General features: G+C 33.1%; 2 protein-coding genes across 6 annotated transcripts; one reads left to right on the top strand and one right to left on the bottom strand.

The window, feature by feature from the left end:
* Window positions 1-7,632: 7,632 nt before the first annotated feature.
* On the bottom strand, window positions 7,633-10,925 carry LOC118036331 (dual specificity protein phosphatase 1). Of its 5 annotated transcripts, XM_035042007.2 has the most exons (6): window positions 10,787-10,921; window positions 10,177-10,331; window positions 9,949-10,084; window positions 9,451-9,571; window positions 8,563-8,708; window positions 7,633-7,962 (listed from the first exon to the last, which is right to left on the bottom strand). In XM_035042007.2, exons 2-6 carry the CDS (start codon window positions 10,285-10,287, stop codon window positions 7,949-7,951), a joined length of 528 nt encoding a protein of 175 aa, XP_034897898.1. In that variant the 5' UTR covers window positions 10,288-10,331; window positions 10,787-10,921; the 3' UTR covers window positions 7,633-7,948. The 5 variants fall into 5 exon arrangements, with proteins under 5 accessions (XP_034897898.1, XP_034897896.1, XP_034897893.1 ...); XM_035042005.2 differs by lacking the exon at window positions 7,633-7,962 and having other exon boundaries at window positions 7,997-8,708; window positions 10,177-10,275; window positions 10,787-10,900; XM_035042002.2 differs by lacking the exon at window positions 7,633-7,962 and having other exon boundaries at window positions 7,999-8,708; window positions 10,787-10,925.
* Window positions 10,926-10,987: 62 nt separating this feature from the next.
* On the top strand, window positions 10,988-14,475 carry LOC118036329 (uncharacterized). Its single transcript, XM_035042001.2, has 6 exons — window positions 10,988-11,309; window positions 12,083-12,238; window positions 12,350-12,482; window positions 12,556-12,595; window positions 14,024-14,140; window positions 14,230-14,475. The coding sequence occupies exons 1-5, from the start codon at window positions 11,025-11,027 to the stop codon at window positions 14,109-14,111; spliced, it is 702 nt and encodes a 233-aa protein (XP_034897892.1). The 5' UTR covers window positions 10,988-11,024; the 3' UTR covers window positions 14,112-14,140; window positions 14,230-14,475.
* Window positions 14,476-22,603: the final 8,128 nt, after the last annotated feature.

The raw sequence follows: 22,603 nt of genomic DNA on the forward strand, positions 1-22,603 counted from the left end.
CAGCCCCCTCTGTCTTAAAATTTGGCCTCCATATTGAGGAAGATGATGCCGAATTGGTTTGAAAACGTGTACTGCCCCTTCTCTTTATTTGCCTCTCCACCTTCGTTGCCATATGGACCATGTCCTCCAATTCCACACAATGTTGTAATTCTACAACATTCGCAATGTCTCTATTCAGCCCATTTAGAAGTCTAGCCATAGTAGCTTCTCGATCCTCAATCACATTGGCCCGAATCATGGCGATCTCCATCTCCTTGAAATACTCATCCACGGACCTAGAACCCTGATTTAAACCCTGCAATTTCAGATACAAATCTCTATAATAGTGGTTAGGCACAAATCGCCTTCTCATCAACACTTTCATCTCCTCCCACGACACTACCGGCCTCTCTCCACTCCTCCTTCTACTAATAACATTCTGATCCCACCAAATCAGTGCATAATCCGTGAATTCGATGACAACCAATTTCACTTTCTTTGCCTCCGAATAGTTATGGCAATCAAAAATCCAATCCACCTTTTTCTCCCACTCCAAATATGCCTCGGGATCGTTTTTACCTTGAAAAGAAGGTATTTTCAGTTTGATAGAATCCAAATCACCATCTAAATCAGCATGTCCCACAACACTACGGAAATTTTCCCTTTGGCCGAATTGGCCCCTAGTTCTATTCCCAAAATCCCTTTGGTTTCTAGGCTGCCGAAAACCTTCCCGATGGCCTATGGCCTCATCCTCAAAACCACCATCACCAATATCATCAACAGCCTCCTCAAAATCCTCATAATCAGCCCACCTTGCCCTTTCGGCCCTACTGCCACTGTTTGCTTTCGGTTCAGCCCCAAGCTTCCTCACATTTTGGGTGCTTGTACCAGCCTCATTACCACATTTCTCCACCCTATCAAGTCTGTCACACACGTTTCCCATCACAAAATTCATCCTCTCAATCATCTGTGTCATGGCTTGCATTTGGAACGTAAGTTCTCCCTCGGGATGGGGTGGTGTGTTGTTTTGATCTGACATGATAATACCTGCAAAAATTGGTTAGTGGTAAAAAAACATTATCCTCACGTCGCTCGTGTTTCGCTCAAACACTCTTAATGTCCACACACGCTCACACCTCTCGTCTCACCTTCTTATGGTTCTTGCGAAACTGAAACCAACACCAAATAAAACCAACTTGGCAGCGCAATCCAAATATATCTATATATATGACTCAAGAAGCAATAAAAACTAGAAAACAAGCAAAACAAAACTGCGATGATAGTCTCGCGAGTAGCAAGCGAGTCTATCCGAAATATGAACGAAACTGAAGACTCGAATAAAAAAAACAGAAACAAAATATGAAAAATGATGAAACAACACCCAGATACGTTGGATATGATGAAAATAAATGGCAAGAAACGAAAACAACAGAAAGAAAGCGAATTTCAAAAGTTAACGCAAAACAAACTTGTTTACGACGAGTTAAGTCCTAATCTAGAACCTAAAGTCAATGATGTCCAATTGACCTAAAATTTTAGATATAGTGATCTACCAACCCAAATAGACAGAATATGAAATTTGAGCAACTTACGATAAGGTTTGATAGACTGGCGCAAAAACGTTATGAATCAGACCTAATTAGACCAGAATTTGAAACCCAAACTAAACAATATCCAATTGACCCCAAAATCAATATGTGGTGCGATTAGGGTCCCAGTAATAAAAAAATAAAATTTGAGCTCATTCTGACTTGATTTGGTCAAATTTTCCTTTGTTTAGTTTTTTTTTTTTTTTTTTTTTTGCGGCTGAAACAAACGAATGCCTAATTGAATGACTTTTTTTTTCGTTTTTTTTCTCTTTTTTTTTATGCCACTGATATATTTTGGTCAGGAACCAAATGAAATAACCCTTTTTTTTTTTTTTGATATGATACCAAATCAAGAGAAGAAGAAATAGGACACTAAGGAATTTTTTTTTTTTTCTGCGGAAACAATATGAAACGAAAATTTCAAAAGGATATAACCTAATTAATGGAGCCAAGCTCTGATACCAAATGATGCGAACCTCGTGATCACGTGGTCACGCAACCCACACACAAAGACACTAATTCCCGGAAAGCCAAGTAAATCAGGTTTAATAGGAGTGTGACACAAAGATAACTTGTACTTAGGCACCAGCACTATTGGAAACGTAAACCCCCACCCAACGAATATTGATTCGCAAACGAGAAGTACAAGGATGACGCCACGAAGCCATTTGTTCTTCGATAAGTCGTTTTCAGTTCTTTAGAGAACCAAGGAAGGGAGATTATCCCACCAACACACAACAAGTGCAGCAAAGAAGTTTATTGATATGAAAATTGCGTAACCTTACATGTTTGTTTATGCCTCTATTTATACTGACTCTAGACTTAAAGAAACCCTAATGGACCCCCCCTTAGGTGGACTTATATGAAGCCCACTTACAATTGACCCAAATAAGTAATAATAACCCAAAAACTAAGAAGAAAATAATAAAATATAAAAATCCGAGAATTACCATCCTAAATATGCTAGAATTAAATTTGTGTTGTTGTCCCCTTTCCTTTGATGTCCTTGATTAGCTTGGATAAATTTCCTCCTTTGTTGCTGATTTAATTACTTTCCTTCATATGTTAGGAAAAGCATTAAATAGTCCTCCCCTCTTTAGGAATAAGATATGGCCAACTTCCTTACTTAATTAGGAGAATAATAAGTTGCTGGCTTTTTATCCTGAATTTTTATTATTTTCTTCTTAGTTTTTTGGTTATTATTACTTATTTGGGTCAATTGTAAGTGGGCTTCATATAAGTCCACCTAAGGGGAGTCCATTAGGGTTTCTTTAAGTTTAGAGTCAGTATAAATAAATGTATAACCAAACATGTAAGGTTACATAATTTTCATATCAATTAACTTCTTTGCTGCACTTATTGTGTGTTGGTGGGATAATCTCCCTTCCTTAGTTCTCTAAAAAACTGAAAACGACTTATCGAAGAACAACTGGCTTCGTGGCATCATCCTTATACTTCTCGTTTGCGAATCAATATTCGTTGGGTGGGGGTTTACGTTTCCAATAGTGCTAGTGCCTAGATACAAGTTATCTTTGTGTCATACTCCTATCAAACCTGATTTACTTGGCTTTTCGGGAATTGGTGTCTTTGCGTGTGGGTTGCATGACCACATAATCACGAGGTTCGCATCATGAACCATTAAAGATTACTACTCATAGGTGTTGATTAGGGGTGAAAAGTTGATTTATTTATATTTAATTTAAATATCTTGACTTTGAATAAGTTGTTTACTTGCCGTGAATGTACATACACAAGTCAAAGTACTAGTGTACAAATATTGAATCATAAAAAGGTAAATGTTAAATAACATACCTAATGGAAAATGAATCCCTAAGGGTCATTGTTAAAACTTAGTCCATAAAGGATCTTTGTGTCACTAGATTTTATTCAAAGTAGATGAACCTATGATTGTCATTAGTTGGATAGGACTAGGGCATACAATCTTAATTCATTCAACAAATATTACAAGTAAATATAGGATACTATATGATATATGAACCTTAACAATACATTATTATTCATTATCCTTTTCTAGGATTTGGGCTGGGATCAATAAGCCCAACATAAGTTCATTGATTATCCATAAACATGACTTGATAAACTATTGGTCACAAATCATGATTAAGAGTTACCAATTATAGAAATATCAATTCACCAAGTGTTATTAAAATGGTAATAAGTGGGAGTGACATTGATGAATCAAACCTTAGAATGGTTAGGTTGGAATCAACCATCTACATATGGTTTAACTCATAATAGTACATCTTAAGCATAACAACATCTCACCTGAGGTAAGATGTTTTAGGATGATAATATATTTCCTTTAGCATAACAAGACCCTTACCTTAGAATTTGGAAGACTAATTAGGGTTTTCTAGTGATCATGATACTAGGTGATGACGGCTTTTTAACACGAGATCTTTTCCCCTCACTACATAAAAAAGCCTTTCCCCATCTAGAAAAAAGGGCATGGTTGCCAAAATGTCAATGTGATATGTTTTAAAAAATAATAAATACTATATATAGATTTAAATATTAGGGACAAGCTAGAATTCAATTCCATTTTGCCTTTTCTTTTATGCCCAAGTTCCCAAACCATTCAACAATATAAAAATTTAGAGGAGGATTTATAACAATATTGTTGGACAAGAAGTTTATATCATGTGTTTGTGGTTGGTGCCTTCATGATAATCATATATGCACTAGCCATGGATATATTTTCATAGAGAAAAGTACCTAGCTGATGCAATATTTGTGTTTATTCATTTAGGAAGATTTTTATGGTTCCTGACTTTTAAAGGACTTTGCTTCCTATATAGTATTAAAAATATAACATAAAAATAAAAATTTAAATTTGAATTAAAAAAAAAAAAAACTAAAACAACAAACTTTCAATGTTCATTCCCTTACATTAGATTGTTCATGAGATTGTTGAGGGGTTTTTTCGTTTTGGTCCCTTAAGCATGTTTTGCAATTCAATGATTTTATTATATTTTTGTATGTTGGGATATGTTTTTTTTTTTTTTGTGCATGCTTTCATATATGAATTGTAGCAGAGATTATTTGTACATAAAATTAAAGATCGTTATTATGAAAATGAAATATAGGTTACAATTGAGAACCAAAATTAAAAAGCCAAAAAAACCTATTTGTTTTCATTTGCATTATTTAAGAGGTGTCTTTTCTATATTTGAGTCCTTTAAGTTTTTCAAAATTTTCATTTCAATCATACAACTTTATTTTCCTTATATGTTAGACCTTAGCAGTTGAGAAAGATGAGAGATACACTAGAAAGAGATTAGAGGGAAAGCTTATAGTTGCACCCATTCCATGCACAAAAAATACCAATTTTAGTGTTAAAAAGTGTATTAGAGAGATAACTTTAATGTAAGTGTTTGGCCTATTAATCATATCCAACAAAGTAGAATGAGATTCTAAAAGTTTATTTTGATTTGAATTGATTTTGTATTTTTTTTGCTGATTAAAGTGTATTGGTAGTTGAAAATAATGTTATAAAGATTTTTATGACTTTTTTAAAAAAACATGATGAATTTTGAGCTTTATGGATCCAAAAATTGTTGTAAAGGACTATATTTTCATTATGTTTCTCAAAGAAAAATTGTTAGGAGTGTTTAAGCCATCCTTTCAAGCCCTGGACATCTTGGGCTTCATCTACTTAGTTCTCCATTTTTTTTTTTCACTTTTCTTAATTGTTTAGTTTTTTTATATATTAAAATAAAATTATTTTTAAATAAATAATTATATATATTTAAAAAATCATACACTTATGCCATATTTTTTTAATGTATAGTATCTTGGGCCAGCCTGCACATATCAAACTAGATCTCTATACCCCAAACAAGGCTTGCAAAATAGAACTTGTACCTTGCAGTCTGTGACCATTAATATTAGTGGACAAAGAGAGTCGAATTAGATACCACGAAGCATACCTCTTGACTTTCATCCCCTTTACCAACTTAACCACCCAATAATGGTTATGTCATGCTTTTTAAATAAGGTTTGAGTATTTTTATGGTAATATAAGCAATTATTTTTTTAAATAATTATTTATGGATCTAATATGCATTTTTTTAAAAAAAAAATTACACATGGATATATTTAATTAGGATAAAATATATTGTTTGTTAAATGATTTTTATATTTTTTTCTAGAATTAATTATTCTTTTAATTTTTTATACAGTCTCATAAAGTTATCAAATTATGATTTGTTTTTAGATTGAAACTTGCTTTTCAAATCATGTTTAGTTTTTATATAAAAAATCATGCTTCTAATAAAAAAAAAATGGCTTAATCAGAATAATAATAATAATAAAAAGATATATATTAATAAAAAAGAGTTTTATCTCAAGAAACCTTTTTTAAAAAAAAAAATTAAATCATTGGAATTTTTATGAATATTTAATTTTTTAAAAAAACTTTTATTAGAAAACCATACTGGTAATAAACAATTCATGTTGCATCCAAAAAATAAAGAATGCATAATTAAAGTAATAAAGTTTTAACAAAAAAAAATATTTCTTCATAAAGAAATAAACATGTTGCATCCAAATATTGGTAATAAACAAGACATGTTGCATCCAAACAATAAAGAAATGCACGATTAAAGTAATAAAGTTTTAACAAAAAAAATATTTGTGAATATTTATCTCAATTACCATGTAATTAAATAAAAATAGAATTTAAAAATAGTCATGCGTTGGTGTCATTCCACTTCTCATTTGCTGCGACTGCATGCACATCCAAAGTTGAGAATGCAGCATCCAGATAACTAAAAAATGCGGTCACTCAATCACCACGACGCCAACTCCTCACAGTGCTTTGCAGTATCTGGAAATGCATGTAAATTAATCTTTCTGATCTGGGCCTCAAAAATCAACTTCGGGAATTATGAGCCTATGATTCCTAAGACTTTCTCCTTCAGCTACTGAAATATTATTAAAAAAATATTTCAACTACTCTTGTTGTATTTTTTTATAATTTTTTTTTTATTTTTTTATAAAATAACAAATTAAATTACTCTTGAGATATCCTAAATATATATTTTTTATAAATGTTTTCTATTTTTTTAAAATATTTTTTATTTATTATAAAAAAAACATTTAAACTATCCTTAAAGTATTCTTAATCCCAATGTTAATTAATATTTTTTTTTTATAAATTTCTTATATTTTTTATAAAAAAAATTTAAACTAACTTTAAAATATCATAAACAAAAATGGTAATTAATTTTTTATTTGTTATAAAAAATAATTTGAATTACCCTTAAATATCCTAAATAATTTTTTTTTATAATTTTTTTCTATTTTTAATAAAAAAAAACATTTATACTACAAACACCCTAAATAAATATTCTAATTAATATTTTTTATAATTTATTATAAAAAAATATTTAAACTACCCTTGTAGTATTCTAAATATTTTTTTACAATTATTTATTTATTTTTTTATATATAAAAATTAAACCACCCTTAAAATTTTCTTCATAATTAATTTTTTTTTAAATGATTCTGGCGGCCATGCCAAACTCAACATCATTAAGTTTGGCGGCCAAGCCAAACCCAATAATCTTAAATCTAATTCCTATTCCAAACCTAGCAGCTTTTAAAATAAAAAACAGAAAAAACACGCCCCCGTAACATTAAGTTTGGCTTTCAAGCTAGACCATGTAGCTTTTGGTATAAGAAACAAAAAAGACAATACCCCATGGCCCTCATGACATTTTTAGTGTCATTCATAGAACACACACTATATTTACCATGTGATGCACAATGCAGTGAATCTATATTCACAATTCCAACACATTTTTTTCCCACACATTTTAAACACAGTTTTTTCCCACACATTTTAAAGTACAATATAATGAGAAAGCACTGCAAATCGGCGACAGATATCTTCACTGCTTGATCTGCTACCAGTGCCAGACCAATTTACTCCATCTCTAACTTAAAATAACATGAAAATGCGAATGGAATTAATATAAATATGATTCATTGAGGTTTCTCCATGTACTTATCCGAATGCGCTTACTAATGATCACATTCATGCAGCTAAATATCATATCAATTTAAAAATACTTGAAATATTTAACCATCAACATCAACTTCTGAATCATGCATCCTGCTCTAATAAAAATAAAAACTGAATCTGATTCAGATGACAATAGTTCTATGACACTTGGCCCTTGTGAATTCATCACCTTGTCAAAAGGAGATAGAAAAGCCAGTCTTGTATTTTCACCATTTCAATAGCAATGACTAGCTATTTACTTTTTTTAATCACGAATGCTATATTCCTCCTCAGCGGAGTTTTATATTTTCTAAGCGTCCATTTGTGCTTCTTCACGTCTTCCTTTGACACATCATGAAGAGATACCTAGCAAACATAAAAAAAAAAATAAAAAAATAAAAAAAATAATAAAAAAAAGTTTTTGTACAAAAAAATGAATCAGCCCATAAGAAGCTATTTCAAACAGAAACCACTTATGACAAATCACAGTCTGGGTGACAAGAAATTTTTTGGCATCGGAAATTCTAACATTTATCTGTACAGCCAGAAGAAGGTTCGGATATATAGCACAAATGCTTTTTAAGAAACTTGTATCATAGTTAAGAGGTAGTTTTTTTATTTTCTTATCCATGTTACGGCAAAAAGGATATAGCCAAATAAAGCGGCACCTAGCTGTTGGTGATGAAGCACGGAATGAATAAATAAATATCTTGCAAGTTTCCTATAAAGACAACAGTTATATTATTCTGACACAGATTGTTATGTAATTGAAACGAGCTGTTCAACAAAAAAAATTCCCGAGACAAACTTCGGTTTGAATTTAAAGGTTTTAATAAATGAGATAAGCGGCAAACAGCTAACTTCAATCAGGGCTATGATAATTTTTTTTTTTTTGGATAACCAAAACCAACCACATCAGGTACAATTTGCAAGTTACTACATATAGAAGTATCAAAGATAATGCACCTTGAAGAGATTTCTCAAAGTCTTGAAGCTGTGAGATGAAACCAGAATTAGGTCCAGCCTGAGGCCTTTTACTCTTCACATGTGCCAAAGCTTCAGATAGTCTCATTCCATTCCTTTTCATCAAATAAGCAACAACAATAGTCACACTGAAAAGCAGGACACATACATTGAAACAAATTCAGTCCAATAAGAAGTATTGCATAACCCACTTTCAAACTGCAACCATCTAAAGAAGCAAAATGAATTTTTTCTTTTCTTCAAATTTATTTCCAAAGTTATTCTTGAAAGGGATGCTCTTTATTTTATTAGAGGTGTGAATCCATGTAATTTTTCTAATGTGATAAATGCTATAGATAAAATTAAAAGAATTAATAACACAATCATAAAAATGATGAGTGCGATTCAAAGGCTATCTCCTATATTGGAACAGAAAATATGCTCATCCACTAGACACCTCCGATGGTTCTCCAATCACAATCAATGTGTTGAAACATGTCATCACCGCTAAAACACTTGCTGAAGTCTTTACCATATTTTTGACACCAACAATTGTAAAGTTAATTGCAAGATATCCAATACTACTGTGCCTTCATGCAGATATTATTATAAAATGAAATTGAATCTTTTAAGTCACATGAATGTATGATCACCAATTTAACAGTACAAAGGCTCAATGAATGTACTATCCGCAAGGTAAAAATTGACCAACCAAGTTGTAGGAACCAAATGTATTATTTATTAATTAAGATCTAAAAAGTTATTCCCGAGGGGACTGATTGGTCAATGTTAGATGCATAGTATATCTTTATCTTGAGAACTTCTGCACTAAGAAGATAGCGAACATGTTTACTGAAAATCAAGTGACCCCTGCAGGGAAAGATGAACCACCTTCGGGACCTTCCAACAAAGCAATGGACCAAAACACCACCTCCCTGCCTCTTGGCTTCATCAATAAAATTGAAACACTTGTCGAAGTACTGCCTTAAATTGGTGTCATTTCTATCCGCGACTACCTCAAAAGAAACACCACAAAGAGTTGGTCAATTTGAGTTCTAGAAGCGGTGCAAACCATCACAAGCTCCATATGAATGAGAGAGAGAATTAAACATGGAAAGCTGATGCAAAGCAAGGAGAGATTACAACAAGATTGTGGGTTTGACAAGTAGTCTTCTTTACAGTATAAAGATATAATTCAGCTACAACTAGATAATACATCAGATGCAAGGAGCAGACTTAGCGCCTTAGAGAGGAAAAAAATGGGGAAAGAAAAATAAATGCAAGGAAAACAAAGGAAAAAAGAACATTGTTAAAGAAATCATCACTTGAGGTATGCCAGTGAAAGACAATGACTAATACTGTCACACCAGTTAGTAGGAAGGCACATACCTCCAATGACTTCATATACAAAATCATTTGGATAAGAGGGAGGCAATGAATTAGCTACAGTTAAGATGTGTGTAATATTCTTGCTATTAAGTGCATCCTTGTTAGTAGCAGCACCCACAGAACCCAAGAATAGACCCTGAGAAATCAAAAGAAATTACGGAAAATTCAGGCAAACAATTAAAATCCCAATCAAGACATCAATTAATATAAACATCAAAGTTAAGTTACCTCTTCAATCTGGCATGGAACATCATCTCCCTTAAGGAATCTAGTTACATTTATAACTCGCAAAAGTGCTGCAACTTGATTCTTCATCGAATCATCAATCTGATTATTCATGGCTTGCAGGATAAGACTTTTATTTTCCGCTTGTTGCTTATGTTCTTCCTTGAAGTGAAGGAAGAGATTGTTAAGATTTAAATGATTAGCCAATTCACATTTCCAACTCTAGGTTATATGATATGAATAACATTGAATGTTTATTATCCCATATCACAATTACAACCTGGTACGAGTATGAAACACCAAACTATATTACTGAACAATTTACGGAACCATTCTCGAGAACCACACTATAACATTAATAACATTGTACTGGATTCTAATTTTACACAAAATGATGTAAACAACAAGGAATAGAAGTAGCCAAATTGGGAATTGAAAAGATGAAATCTTTGCAACAAGAAATATAACAAGATCAAAACTTTTATTCCACAAAAGGATCAATTACACCAAAAACAACAAAAATTCCATCTGGGTATTCTTCAAGTTTCCACCTATTTAAGAAATAAACAAATGTAAAATGAAGAGAGAGAGAGAGAGAGAAGATTCTATTAACCTTCAAAGTTCAATCAAAAGAAATCTCTGAATCTCCTCGTCCTCTCTAGTAGCGCTGGAAGAAGAACAACTAAGAGAATTCTCTGCGTACCCACTATTTTGATCTTTTGACACGTCCAAGTGTAAAATAAGAAAAAGATGAAGGGCATGTCTGTAAAGTTATTGGAAGGGCAAATTGGGCTATTAAATAAAAAAGAGCCCTTCAACAGTTTCACTCCACTGGAGCCGTGATAAGCAAAATGAAAGCAGTGAGTGGTGGAAATGGAGAGTTTTGGGGTTGGAAATGGGAACATAAAAGAAGAACGATAAAGCAAAGTAAAGCATCGAAATCCTCTGACTCAGCAACAGTAGGAGGAGGAGGAGGAGGAGGTTACTGGTTCCCTTTAAAGCAAGCTGTGACCGCAGGTGCGCTTGCTCTTACTGGGGACACAGTTGCTCAAGTTACAGACCGCTGGAAAAAGAACAAGCCATACAAACGACACTCCTATGACCAAGACGCTTCTCAGAATTCCAATGACAATCAGGTCAGTGTGTGTTTGTTTTCTTTTATTTATTATTATTATTATTATTATTATTATTATTATTATTATTTTTGACATGTATTGGAAATGAATTTAAACATGCTGTTATGTTTGTTGATTTATTTAGCAGTAAATTTGAATAATTGATTTGTGTTTTCCTTGAACTTGGTTTGGAAAAAATGGCAATGCTATTAGCTTAGCTTATAAATTCAGTCTAATGTTGCAAGTCTACAACTAATTTGGTAAGTTTAGATGTTTCAAAATCAATGTAAATAATTTTTACCATAAGAAATACATGAACAAGAAAAAAAAAAAAAAGGCAATATAGAAGGTATAAATTCGCTGCTTCTGTCTGAAAACTCATTTGGTTTGCCCAAGGTGGTATACTATGGCTTGTGATTTTGTGTTCTAAACCCAACATAGAACTTATTGGCAGTGTTTTCTATGCTTGTGATTAGTACTGATTCTTAAACTTTTCTTTCATTTAATAAAACTTTGCACAGTCCAACCTTGTTTCCTACAGCAAGATAACATGGAAAGTATGTTGACCAACACATAATATTGCGTTACTCTAAATATCACTGGAGACTACATTCATCCATTGCCATTTCATGTACTGGAAGTTTGCAAAGGTTACTGATTTCTAATCTGAGCCAGCAACCTTTGTGATGCATTTAGGACAAGCCTATGTTGTTGTTTTTCAATGTTTATTCTTATCTACATAGTGTGCTTAAAGTTGTTTTGAGTTTGGATTTTGATGAAATGCTCTTCTTTAGGATTTTATTGGGATTTTCCTTTCCGATCATGATTGGCTTCGTGCCTTGCGAATGACTTCTTATGGGTTTCTATTATATGGTCCTGGTTCTTATGCATGGTACCAATATCTTGACCGTTGTTTGCCAAAGCAGACGGTGCAGAATCTGATGCTAAAGGTACTAGTTTCTTTGGATATCATTGTTAGCTAATCATAATCAGGATAAACTTGATAGGTCAAAGAGTAGCTTCTTTAAAATATATGATGCGAATTCTTAGTTTCTTTTCAGGTTTTATTGAACCAAGTAGTGCTTGGTCCATCTGTGATTGCTGTTGTCTTTGCATGGAACAATCTATGGCAAGGGAAGCTTTCACAGCTTCCAGAGAAGTATCAAAGAGATGCTCTTCCAACATTGCTCTATGGTAATTCAAACTTTCATTGATTTCAAAACAAGTTTTTGTGTGATTTGATATTTGATATCTAGTTTCAATGCAGGATTTAGGTTCTGGATACCTGTCAGCATATTGAATTTTTGGTACATCTTCTGCCCTTTTTTGGTGTGCCCTTTATAGTCCCTGGGTTGAAACCCTTGAGCACAATGATGATTATATGAAGAACAGCACTCTGATTTTTTATCCTTTATTTTTTTTTCTCAAATGCACAATTAACCACTCCTTTTTGGTGCTTTCATTTGTTACCTGGGTTTTTTGGGAGAAACAAATGCTAATATAGCTACAAAAACCTTTCTAAATTGGAGTATAACTGCTAGTGAGAAAAAAATATGTGATTTAAAACTTTTTGGTAAAAGTTTTGTTTAACGCCATAAAAAGGCTTTGTTATGTTGTATATCAGAGTACAATTGTACACGTATACATTATGCATGCACATAAAATTCTCTGGCAAAATTCATAAAATTGATGTCTTAGAATTATACTTATTTTCCAAGTTTTTTATTTTGGCTAATTCTTTATAATCAACAGGGATTTCTTCCACTGACTTATTTCCCTTATGGAGCCAGAGACGTCAAAATATGGAAATCGTTTTTGTTAAACTTATTTTCACTAAAACAAGCAGGGTTTAAATTTCACAAGTTTTGTTCCACTTCTAAAGTTGGTGAAAGTCACCAACGCACAAGGTTTTTAGACACTGCATGCTTATGTTGAGGGACTTGTTTATGTAGAAGCTCTGATAATTTATTCCGCTCCTATCAGGGAGAAAGCTTATAACTTCAAATTAACTTGTAAACTGTTCTTAAAAAATAAAAATAAAAACTTGTTAAGTGTATGTTTTTCTGGCTTAAAACTCTTTCAAGAAAGCATCCGGTATGTGAGGTTATGAAGATTCACCTTGCTGCCAAACGCTCTCAGGAAATTTATAAAGTCATCCTTGTCAAACCATGGATATGGTAAGACTATATATTCTGCAACAAGTTGAGTTTTATCCGAACAGTTGACTGGGGATATTTTTTTACTAGACATGGACATAGCATAATGTTTTCTCTCAGCCTCTCTGATCCAGTTACTTTTATGTGCTATGAGATTTAGAACCAAACCTGTGAAACAATTCTTCTAGAATAGATTTTGATTTAGGTTGCTATAAAGGCATGCTCCATCTCACAAATCCTCTCATGAAGGTTCATTAATGACTGCCCAAGGACCATGGTGTGAGCGAGGGCCGATAAGTCAGTATTTATAAAGATAGCTTCCTCCATCACGTTAGAAAACTTTGAAACTCCGATTATATGATTTTGCTTAACAACTATAGGGACATTGTTTGGGGGAGTCTGACTTTCCAAGATTATCTGGAGTGAAATTGATGGTGTTAAATTCCTAAACTTCATATGATAAACCTCTACTTAGAACATAGTCCAGCAGCACAAACTTTCAGCTATTGTTTCTTAGTTAGTGAATAGTTTTTTGAACTGCTGGCATGATTATGCAATATATATCTGGCAATTTTGTAGGGCTGTCCCCATTCAAGCTCGTGTAGCTTTCATGTCCACGGGGTCTATATTTTGGAACTTCTGCTTGTCATCAACAATGAACAAGTAGATTCATCATGTCAACATTCTGAACATGAGGTTCGTTTTTCATATTTAAGAACGAGCTTTGTAATACTGTCTCTGCTTTTATTTTTATCCTTATTATTTAAAATAACTATGTGAAACAGGTCGACCTTTCCTCCTGTGAAATACACAGTTAGGTAGACCATGATTGGCTCAAGAGAATGGCAGCTGTGAGCATTGATTACAATCTTAGAGCAACTTGAGATTTTTACCTATTTAAAAAACGAGCTTGGCTGTATGAGATTTTCTGAAAAGATTTTGGTTTTGTTGTAATTCGATTGTATGAGAATAGAAAATAATTGTTCATTGACTAATAACCGAGCAGTATGCTGGAGGAAGTCGGAAAGTTACTTGTGTGTCTTCCATCTGCTGATTTCTTTTCTTAATTGGGCAATGCCACTTCTCTCTCAAACCTTTTAATAGTTCGTTGCGGTACTCGTAAACCTGGGTAGGTGTTGTCCACATATTTTAAGAGTGTGTTTGGTATTGCGGTAGCTGTTATGGTTGTGATTTGAAAAAAGTTGTTTTATAAAAAGTATTTTTAGTTGAGGTTGATTTGAAAAAATAGGTGTTTGGTTAAAACTGTGATTGAAATTGAGGTTGAAAAAAAAGTAGTTTAATGTGTTTGGTTAAGAATGCTTTTGAAATTGAGGTTATAAAATAATTTAAAAAAATATATATTAATATTGATGATTTTAAATTTAAATATTGTAAAATTAATTACTCCTATTACATCATGAAAAAAAATAATATTTTATATAAAATATTTTTTATTATTCCATTAAACTATTTATAACTATATTACGTACAAAATTCATTCGATAAAAACTACAAAATTGATATTACTGTGTAAGTGAATTTAAGTCACTCTATACTAGTTTTTCGAGAAAAAAAATAGTGTTCACATCACGAATGAATTTAATTCTCTAAAACTAGCTTTTTTTAAAAAAATAATAAAAAATTAATGCAATTAACACATTAAAAAAAACAAAAAAACAAAAAAAAAAAAACAAACTGCAGATAGTGCAAGTTAAATGCACTGTTCACGTGAACAGTGCGATTACTCCTGAACAGTGCAGTGAATTGCACTATTCCTTATTTTTTATTAGCCTGCGGAGAATGAAAAGCATGTTTTCGTTGCTTTTTCTTTTCAGCGTTTTAAACGCAAAAATCATGTGGGCCCCATACACAGTAAATCACTTTTTTTTATTACCAAACGGCTGCGGACTGCGTTTTATTTAGACAAACGGACCCTAATTATGTTATGGTTTACGTTGTTTTTTATTGTTTTTTATTGGAATTATAATTTTTGATTCTAAAGTGTTTTGATGTTCTATTTTTAAGTCATTCAAAATGTAAATCCTATAATTATATGGTCATGTAATTCACATACAAAAAATCAAATCATGAAAAGCCATGATAGAAGGGTGACATATAAATTACTTGAATAAAAACACTAATATTATTGGAATGAATATCCATCAAATGAGTAGCGCAAATCATAAATAAGAAATATAATATAAAATATAATAAAGATATCACAATTATAGTTATATCTTGATAAGTTAATTTTGTTGTTCGTCCAACAAAAAAAAAATATTATGTTACACAGAACACAAGTTTATTCAAAATATTATGGCTATTATAATAGGTAAAACAAACTTACTAAACAATTCTGGAAATAATAATAATAATAGAATTCTAAATAAAATAGAAAAAATAACTATAAATCAACAAGAAAACAAATACAAATCCTGCATAGTATTCTAGATCTTATTTCAAGGCATTTTTAATGTTTGATTTATCTGAAATTTTAGTCTAATATAAAAAAGACCTCTCAAAATATCTGGTAAACTTTCAACTCGATCCAACATTCAAATTGAAAATTATATTTGTTTAGCATAAAATCGTGCATTTGAGAGAATCAGCCCAAAATTAACTTTAACTCTCTTAAATAAGTATGAAAATCTTTGTAATACCTCCTGCCCCTTAGTTTTCTTATAGGATATAGAAACTCCTAAAATATTATAACCTTTAAATGCCATTAGTCAACATTTCCTTGTGTAACTAGGATAACTAAAACAATAGTTGTAAGAAAAAGATATTAGAAAAATAAAAGAATTATTGCCACACCTAGAAGCCATGTTGTTGTCTATTAAAGATCCTTGTAGAACTAGAAAACTTCTAAAATAAGTTGCTGACCATCCTTGTATCATTAGGAAAAGAGTCATCTCCAAATAAAAATTTCACAAGTGAAGAGGCAACAAATAACAAAATCTACTTAGAACCTTCTAAACTATATTGTGATTCATTCTTAAACTCTAATTAACCTAAAATTTTAACCTTAAGTAGAACAATATATCTAGAAACACCAAGTAAAATTTCCTCCTAATTAAATTGTTTTGATAGTTATTGATGCAATCATAACTTCAACACCAAGAGATCCATTAGAGGTTCCATTAGATCCAATCATAAGACTTAAGAGCAAAAAGATTCAAGGAGGTAATTAATGGACTTCTTCAAGATATATTGGCTAAGGTGGACTTCGAGACGATATCAAAGAATAAAGAGCAAGCCTTATTAATTTGATTCATGTTTAAGAAAGACTTATAAAAGAGTATCCAGACATTACAAAAATATTAGAATAAGAAAATTTAAATTTGTTAGTTTTGACCTTCCACTACTGTTTTAGCCATAATTGGAGCTAAAAATAAATAAATTTTGATACGATGCTATTTGCATTGGAAAGTAGACATCCATATATTTCTAAGGATATATCGTTGACCTTCCAATTTGTCAAGACAAGGAAGAACTATTCATTTGAAGTTGGGCTTTGATTTTGACAGCATATTAATTCAACTTTAGTCTTGTTTTAATTAGTTTGACTATTATTTATTTATAGTTTTTTTAGGCCCTACAACAAAAAAGAACAACTTAGTTGGGCATCCAAATATATGAAATGAATTAATAAGCAAGAAATATATGAAAACAAGAAAAACCAAAAACTATGATTACAATTCTAGGAGTAGCAAACGAATTTGTATGAGATATTGATATTTTAAAAGACACAAAAAAAAAATTATAAGAAAATATTATGAAAACGAATTGATTGGAAACCCAAATACCCCAAATAACACTTTACTATACTTTTTGTCATAACCCAAATTTGGGTTTCCTCCAAATTGTCTCTTTTCTTTTAAAAAACAAAAATGAAAAAAAAAATGAAAAGCAACAAAAAAAAAATGATAAATGACTGGCTACTAAGAGCAGGTTTAGAAGTGTTTCAATGTATGGAGGTACCAAACTGGAATTTTGAATAAAATCAAGAGGCCAATTGTACCTCTTAGTACCCAAGATTGAAATAAAATGTAGATTCAAGGTTAAATTAAATGATTACTACATGAATTTGCATAAAAATTAAGTCTAAGGACTTAATTAAACTTTTAATAAGCCAATTTGATTTAATCATAGGCCTAGATAGAAATAGGGAATTTCTTCTTCTCTAAAGATTATATTTTTCTCTATATCAATTGTATATACACATGCACTATATATATAGTTACAGATTGTAACTGTTATGATAGCTTTCATGATAGTTATTATAACTGTTGCTAAGGCAATTATGAAGTAGTTAGAATTGGTTACAATTCTGTTACAGGTAGTTATAAGAAGAAGAGAATAATTAACAACAATCCTGATGTAACAACTTCTTCTTTTTCAGCTCTGTAACTAGTTCTTCACGTAACTAATCCTTCTTCTTCTACCACTGGTTTATCATCCCCCCGTAAGTGAAAGGGTCTTGGAACGAGGCATAACTGTGTTTTGAGAAACAAGAACTTATGAGATGTTTAGTTAAGAGATTTGTAGGCTGGTCTTTAGTGGGAATGAATTGTAATTCTATTTTCCCTTATAGAACTTGATCATGAATAAAGTGTAGATCAATTTCTATATGTTTTGTTCGGGCATGAAACACATAATGTTTGGCCATATGATAGGCACTGATGTTGTCATACCAAAGTATGGGGACAGCAGGGGTAGGAACACATAGTTCGTGCATCAAGGCTTGAATCCAAATAATTTCCGCAATAGCAAGAACAAGTCCCTTATACTCCGATTCTGCACTACTGTGAGCAACTAATTTTTTCTTGGTAGAGGACCAAGAAATTAGATTACCTCCTAGATAAATGAGGTAGCCACTAGCACTTCTTTGATCATCAGGTTGAGCTCCGCAATCAGCATTGGTGGATACTTCAATTGTCAACTAATTTGAAGAACTTATGCGTTAGCCACCATGCATAGTTCCACACAGGTATCAAAGAATACGTTTGATAGAGAGCCAATGTGCTGAAGTTGGTTGTTGCATAAATTGATATGCTTTATTAACAGCGAAGGCGATGTCAGGCCTTGTAATTGTTAGATATTGTAGAGCTCCCACTACACTGCAATAACCAAAAGCATCTTTCATAGGCTCACCATCAAATTTAGATAAATTCTGTCTAACAGTCCCGGGAGTTTTGACAGGCTTGGTGTCAAACATTTTTGTTCTATGCAATAAATCAGAAACATATTTTGTTTGGCTGAGATGTATAGAATTTTCATGGTAAGAGACTTCAATACCTAGGATGTAGGTTAGTCTTCCCAAATCTCGTAATGCAAATTCAGAATTCAGTTTAGCAATAAATGAAGCTACCTGCATATGTGAGCTGCCTGTGATGAGGATATCATCTACATAGATGAGAACGATCAGAGTTGTAGATTAACCAAAGGAGATGAACATAGAGCTATCAGTCCTGGAGGTGCTAAACCCCCACTGCAAAAGAGCTGAGTTATTGAAACTAAGCTTGTGGAGCTTGTTTCAAGCCATATAAAGCTTTCCGCTATCGATAAACTTTGGTAGGAAACTTGGTGTCCATGTAGCCAGGAGGTTGAGACATGTAGACTTGTTCCTTAAGTTCACCATTCAGAAATGCATTGTGGACATCAAGCTGTTGTACTTCTCATTTAGAACTAAGAGCAATGGTTAGGATAATGCGGATAGTTGCAGCTTTGACTACTGGGCTGAATGTCTCAAAGTAATCAGGGCCAAGTGTTTGATGATACCCTTTTGCCACAAGTCTAGCTTTATACTTGTCAATACTCTCGTCTGGCTTGTGCTTCAATTTGTATACCCACTTGCATCCTATGATGTTAACATCAGAAGGCTTAGTAACAAGATCCAGGTGCAATTGTGATGAAGGGCTGCAATCTTTTGATCCATTGCTCTAGTCCAATGTGGATCATTTAGAGCTTGATTGAGTGTATATGGTTTTGTGATAATAGTTAGATCTAGAATAACCTTTTTTTTAGTGATGCCACTCATCAACCTTGTTATCATACGTAGAGCTAGACTGGAATCAAGGATCGGATCAGTAGGAATAGATTCAGGAGAAGAAGGAGAGATTGGAAAGGTTGTTGTTTCACTCAAGGAAATAGAATCAACAGTTGTGGGAATGGAATCGGTATGTATTGGGGTAGATGTATATACTGGACAGTGAGACAAATTACTAGATAGGAGTGGTATTGCATGAGTTAAATTGGCAGAGGAAGTGTCATCTGGTTGAGATGGAGGAGATTTAGTGGTGAAAAGGAATTATGTTTCATCGAACACCAAATGAGGTGTGTATAAACTCGTCCAGTAAGATAATCAAGGCATATATATCCCTTGTTGCTGAGGGTATAACCAAGAAAGATGCAATGAACCAATTGATATTACAGTTTATGGTTATTATAAGGGTGAATGAAAGGATATCATAGGCAACCAAAAACTCCTAGAGACTTATAGTTAGGTAGTTTCTGAAAAAGAGTTAGATAAGGTGAAACATTGTTGAGTACCTTGCTAGGCATTCCATTGATGAGGAATGTGGCTGATTGGAAGGCATACTGCCAGAACTTCATAGGCAACAAAGTATGAGCTAGCAAGGCCAATTCAGTCTCTACAACATGTCTATGCTTCCTTTCAACTCTCCTATTATGAGCTGAGTTATAAAGGCAGGAAAAATGATGCACAATACCCGCCTGTTGAAGAAAGGTGATGAAGGATTTGAACTCACCTCCATTGTCAAATTGCACATATTTTATGTTGTCATCAAATTGATTCTTTACTTGGAGTTTGAATTGTTGGAACATTGGGAGAGCTTGATCCTTTGTATGTAATGGGTAGAACCATGTGTATCGTGAGAAATCATCTAAGAACAGAATAAAATACTTAGCACCAGATGTGGATTTTTCTGAGACAGACCCCCAGATATCCATTTGAATCAATTCCAATAGTTTGGAAGCTTGAGAGGAGGAGAGATGAGTTGGCAGTCTATGACTTTTTGCAAGCTGACAGGAAGAACATATAATGGAACAATTAGTAGCTTTATTCTTTTCATAGGAAACATCACAGCTTTGTAATATTTGGACTACAACATCAGTGGCAGCATGACCTAGTCTGTGATGCCATATGTCCATTTTATTTATGAGTAGTTCTGGAGATTGGAGAATGAAAAACAGAAAAAGTCTTTTAATCCAACGTATGCCATCTTCTCATTGCTAAGTGTTGGGAACTTGTAAAGTCCATTCTCAAGTCTGCCTTGTGCTAATATCTTCTTCGTATGCAGATCCTTCACAAGGAAACTATTAGATCAAAATTCAATCAAGGCATTATTATCTGAGTAGAACTTAGCAACACTTATCAAGTTTGCTGACATAAATGGAACATGAAACACCTTTCTAAGTTGAAATGATCAAGAGTTAGAGATTAGATGATGGGAACCACTGTTGGAAATGGATAAGTGCTTACCATTACCAACTGTGGCCTTAACTATCCCTGTATATGTAGTAGAGTTGATTAGATTCCCAGCATTCTGAGTCAGGTGATGGCTTGCTCTAGAGTCAAGGTACCAATTGTCATCTGCAAGATTATGAGGGGGCAATCATAGCAGGTATATTGTTTTGACTTTTGATATTCATATTCGTAGAGTTAGTACCACTATTGGAAGAGTTTTGATAGGAAATGTCAAATCTATGATAGTAGACGTGTACTGTATGCCCAAATTTGCCACATAACTAACATTGTGGCTTTTCTGAACTGATTGAATTATGTCTTCCACTCTGTGTGTATTTGCCCCCGCGACCACGACCTCTGTAGTTGTAATTGCTGGCATTTGGAGTGAAGCTTGTGTCCTTTATTGCCATTGTATCTCCTTTCACCACCTCTGTTATTAGAGGAAGAGACATAATTGGCTGCCATTGCAAAAATTTGATCTACTGAGCTTTGTTGCTCAAGTCGATTTTCAAATGCTAAGAGTATATTGTAAATTGCTTCAACTGAGATTTTATCATCTCTATTGTTGATAGCTGTAACTACTGTATTGTAGTCAGAACCGAGTCCTCCAAATAGATTCATGACTTGATCTTTTTTGGATACAAGTTCTCTAATGGTTGCTAGACCATTCGCAGCTCCTTTCACCTTCATGATATAGTCTATCATAGACGAAGATCCTTTCTTTGTGGATTGCAGTTCAAGCCTTAGTTGCATTATTCTAGCTCTTGAAGAAGAAGAGAAGGTCTTCTCTAATGCATTCCAAACAGACTGAGAAGTAGTGTGTCCAATGATCTTTGCCATGATAGCTGCTGTGAGAGATGAGTAAATCTAGCTGAGGATTGTGTGATCTTGTCTTCTCTAAGTAATGAAAGCTGGATTGATTACACCTACACTCAATTCTTTTTCTGGACAGACAGAGATGCCATCTATAAAATCCTTAAAGCCATTAGCAAAAACATTATTATCAATTTGAGATTTCCACAAAACATAGTTGGTTCGATCAAGTTTTACTGGTAATGCATGGTTGAGCTGCTGATAGGATGAAGTAAGTTCCATTGTTGTGCTTTGCCCAAATCCAAGAGGACTCTAAACATGCAGATAATAAGCAGAATCAGCTTCAATGGCAGGTAGTTGGTAAACGAAATAAGGGTGTTACGATTGGTGAGAATGATTGTTTGGCATCTAAAGAGCTTAATTGTAATGAGAATGGTTGTTTAGCATCTGCTTTACAGAGTGCTGATTGTAATACGAATGAATCTGCGACATTAGATGTGCCCAATGTTGGTTGTTATGAAGATGAAAATCCTACCTCTCCTCTTATTTTGAAGAGCTTACGAGCAGACATGGTGCCGGAGGAAGGGGATGCATGTACTTCTTTAGATCAAAGTTCAACCATCTGTAATGCAACCATGAACCCTGTTAGTCATGAGGTGAATGTTGATATTGGAGTTATGGGAGGTGGTACAGGTAAGGAAGATGATGATAAGGAGTCGACGTCACTGATCCCAACAAGTCCGCAAAGTCCGATTTCTTCTGACGGGGAAACTTTTATTAATCAGTTAGCTAGCAAGGCTAGAGACTCTCTAGAAAAAAAGAAAAACGGGTTCTCCAGGCTTTTCAAAGAAGAGTAA

This window comes from Populus alba, chromosome 10, assembly GCF_005239225.2.
Source record: "Populus alba chromosome 10, ASM523922v2, whole genome shotgun sequence".
NCBI lineage: Eukaryota > Viridiplantae > Streptophyta > Magnoliopsida > Malpighiales > Salicaceae > Populus > Populus alba.